This window comes from Etheostoma spectabile, chromosome 15, assembly GCF_008692095.1.
Source record: "Etheostoma spectabile isolate EspeVRDwgs_2016 chromosome 15, UIUC_Espe_1.0, whole genome shotgun sequence".
Classification (NCBI taxonomy): Eukaryota; Metazoa; Chordata; class Actinopteri; order Perciformes; family Percidae; genus Etheostoma; species Etheostoma spectabile.
The window spans coordinates 35,081,010-35,084,205 of record NC_045747.1 but is presented as its reverse complement, the minus strand read 5'-3'; the positions used below and the strand labels follow the sequence as shown (position 1 = coordinate 35,084,205).

Here is a 3,196-nt window from a genome sequence, read left to right as displayed (position 1 = left end):
TTATGATTTGATACTATAATTAAAATTGAATTGAATTGATGAGAGATTTGAATGTGTACAGCCACTGACGTGTATAGGTAGGGAGTTCCCGAGGGAGGGGGATTCTTATTTTTCATCTGATGCTATTGTAAGATTAACACAGCCATCTAATAGAGTTGTACAAAATGACATGTGTAACATTTAAGGAACATACTTTACATATTATATTTGTACTTAAATTACAATACAGTGTGGTAATATAAATAAACAATTAAAGATGGTATGAAGTCACATATATAAATACAGGCTAATCTTAACCTATATAACCCAGAACCAGTGGTGGAATGTAACATGTAAGTACATTCACTCAAGTACTGTACTTTAGTGCAAATTTGAGGTACTGTTCATGCCACTTTCTACCTATACACCGTTACATTTCAGAGAGAAATACTCTATTTCTATTACATTCATCTGGTAGCTGTAGTGTTACTTTGCAAATTAGGATTTTTGCATTTTTTCATTATAAAATAAACCACCCAACAATATAATGGCCAACAAGTACAGCTGATATGTTCAGGCGATTAAACACGTAACAGTTTTGACCGTTTCCAGTTTCTAAAATTTGAGGATTTTTCTGCATTGAGTACTTTTACTTTTAATACTTTAAGTACATTTTTCTAATGATGCTTACATATTTTTACTTAGGTAACATTTTCAATGCAGGACTTTTGCTTGTAACACATTTAGGGCTTCCACTACTGCCCAGAACTCACCCACAACTGGTTTCCAGCAGGCTGTCCCCGACTTGAAGCGACGCCATGCCAAAGTCTGCTATCCTGATGTTATTCTTCTCATCCAGGAGAAGATTCTCTGGCTTCAGGTCTCTGTGGCTGTGACAAACAGACACACATACATACTCAATGGAAGTATTTTTCCAGACCATAAACAGCAACTAAAGCTTACCTTGGTGGACTTCCACATAACATGTAAACATTTATACCAAAAGGGAGGTCTACGGTTTATTGAAGCACAGTGATCTGCAGTGTAGTGTCTGCTTTTCAGGAAAGTTTTGCTGTTTGTTTTTTATGGATGATTAAGCTCTTTGCTGCACAATATACACAACCGTGATATAATACTGAGAGAAAATTAGACCAGCAAAATAATATATTAAGTAATTAAGCAATAAATACTAGTATAGAACAAAGTAAAGATACAGGAAAGTAAAACTGTCAAGAAAGAAGTTATCTGAGTGGTCGTACAAACTGTATGCAATATTTCTCCATCCAAACGCAGAGTGCACAGTGGAAACTCACGTGGTTTCAGTTATACTATTAGTTACACTATTACAGTTAACAGGATTCTCATGTGGATGGTTATCCGAATGTTTTATGATCAAACCAAACCGTTTCCACCAAACGTTTTTTTTTGAAGGAAAACTTCACCCTGACGAAGTGATTAAACTGAAGAAAAAAAACGTTTTTCATCACATGCTTCCTTAGTGAACAAAGAATCCAAAGCAGACAAAAAGAAAGTAAAGTGGGCCACATTGATGCAGACCCTTATTACTACACTCACTGTCACTTTTGGGATTTTTCGTTCAACTTTGGAGGCGTGCGAGAAAAACCAAAATGTCTTCAATAATTCAAATTGGTATGAGTAATTGATTTACAAATGATTATTCGGAGGGTAAAGAATTCTTGCCATCATACAAACGCCTATGTCTATACAGTATGAGGGTCAATAAAGAGAACACATCAGTCAGATTTCCCACGACATGGGCTTGTTATTGTGTGACAAGCTGATTCATAAAATATACACACTATTATATAAGTAAATTATATATTGTAATTCCTTATTGTAAGGCTGCTCAAACAAGTCCCGTACAGTTTTTTTTCTCCAATTGCTAACACACTAAAATGGCATGCATAGCACAATTATGTAAACTGACGCACAGAGAGCAAAACCTCTTCTCATGTCTCCAAAAGTCTAAACACATTTTCTAGTTTACACATATTTTGCAATTCAAAGTAGCACTTTTTGAAAGTACTGAACACGGTTCTCTGCATAACACACAACAATCTGACATAAAGTCAGGTTTTCCATTTCAAAACACTGCCATTAAAAATGACACTACATGAGCTGATTGGCCAAATCTGGCCAAACACCTCAATGGTTAATTGTTACCACTTCAATCAGGCACTATGAAAAAAACACAGGTGAGCACTTTTTTTTACAACAACAATGGAAGACCCAACTGTGCAGCAAGATGCTGCCTACAGTTTTTTCCAATTGCTAACACACTAAAATGACATGCACAGCACAATTATTTAAACTGACACACAGAGAGCAAAACTTCCTCTCAAGTCTCAGAAAGTCTAAACACATTTTCTGCTTTACACACATTTTGCATTTCAAAATGGCACTTTTTAAATGCACTAACACAGTTTCCTGCATAAAACCACATCTGACATAAGTCACATATTTGCCATTCAAAACACTGCCATTTAAAATGACACTACTGAGCTAAATGACTATTACATGTGCCACCTTGCCAACACACCCTTGGTTAATTGTAAACACTCCAATCAGGATGTTAGCACTATGAAAAGAATAATATTTAGGCTGCATTGTCCAAGCCCTATATATCTTTATTTGTTTTTTCTAAAGGACTGAGAGACGACACCATGGTGGAGGAACATTGTTTCCCTGTATACTGGATAACACCATATTGACAGATTTGTATGTGTTTTCAGGAGTACTGAAATGGATGCACATGCAATCCACATGAGTGTATCTTTATAGATGAGCTGTTGTTCAACCTAGCAAAGAGCAGAAAGAGGGGAGAAACGTCATTGGCCCACGAGCCATCATAGATTTTCTGGCCAACGTGGCGGGAACATCACAGTGTGCTCTGCCATCTCCAGTATGCATGTTGCCTCCACCGTCATGCAACCTGTGACCATACAACACAGCACATATTCTCACATTTCTGGACAGACTTCACAACATCTCACACTACCAGAGCATATGATGTGCAGACCATCAGGACCGGACTTTGTAGGTATGGGACAACGTGAGCGTTCATCGTGCAGCCGCTGTACAAAACTGGTTTACTGACCACCCACCATTTCTCGTGCGATACCTCCCACCATTCTCACCATTTCTGAACCTCAAAGAAGAGTTCTTTTCGGCATGGCGGTGGTGGAAGGTATACGAC

At 37.5% G+C, this 3,196-nt stretch overlaps 1 protein-coding gene and 1 long non-coding RNA gene across 7 annotated transcripts in view; one reads left to right on the top strand and one right to left on the bottom strand.

Moving 5' to 3' along the window:
* The window catches only part of LOC116703091 (serine/threonine-protein kinase BRSK2), a 39,343-nt gene that overhangs the window by 24,636 nt on the left and 11,511 nt on the right, over positions 1 to 3,196 (bottom strand). For all 6 annotated transcript variants that reach the window (XM_032537686.1, XM_032537689.1, XM_032537691.1 and 3 more), the window contains exon 5: positions 753 to 869. In XM_032537686.1, coding sequence (XP_032393577.1) covers positions 753 to 869 — 117 coding nt within the window. The remainder of the gene's footprint in view (positions 1 to 752; positions 870 to 3,196) is intronic.
* LOC116703092 (uncharacterized) overlaps positions 1 to 3,196 on the top strand; it is a 14,339-nt gene that overhangs the window by 9,862 nt on the left and 1,281 nt on the right. The window lies entirely within an intron of this gene.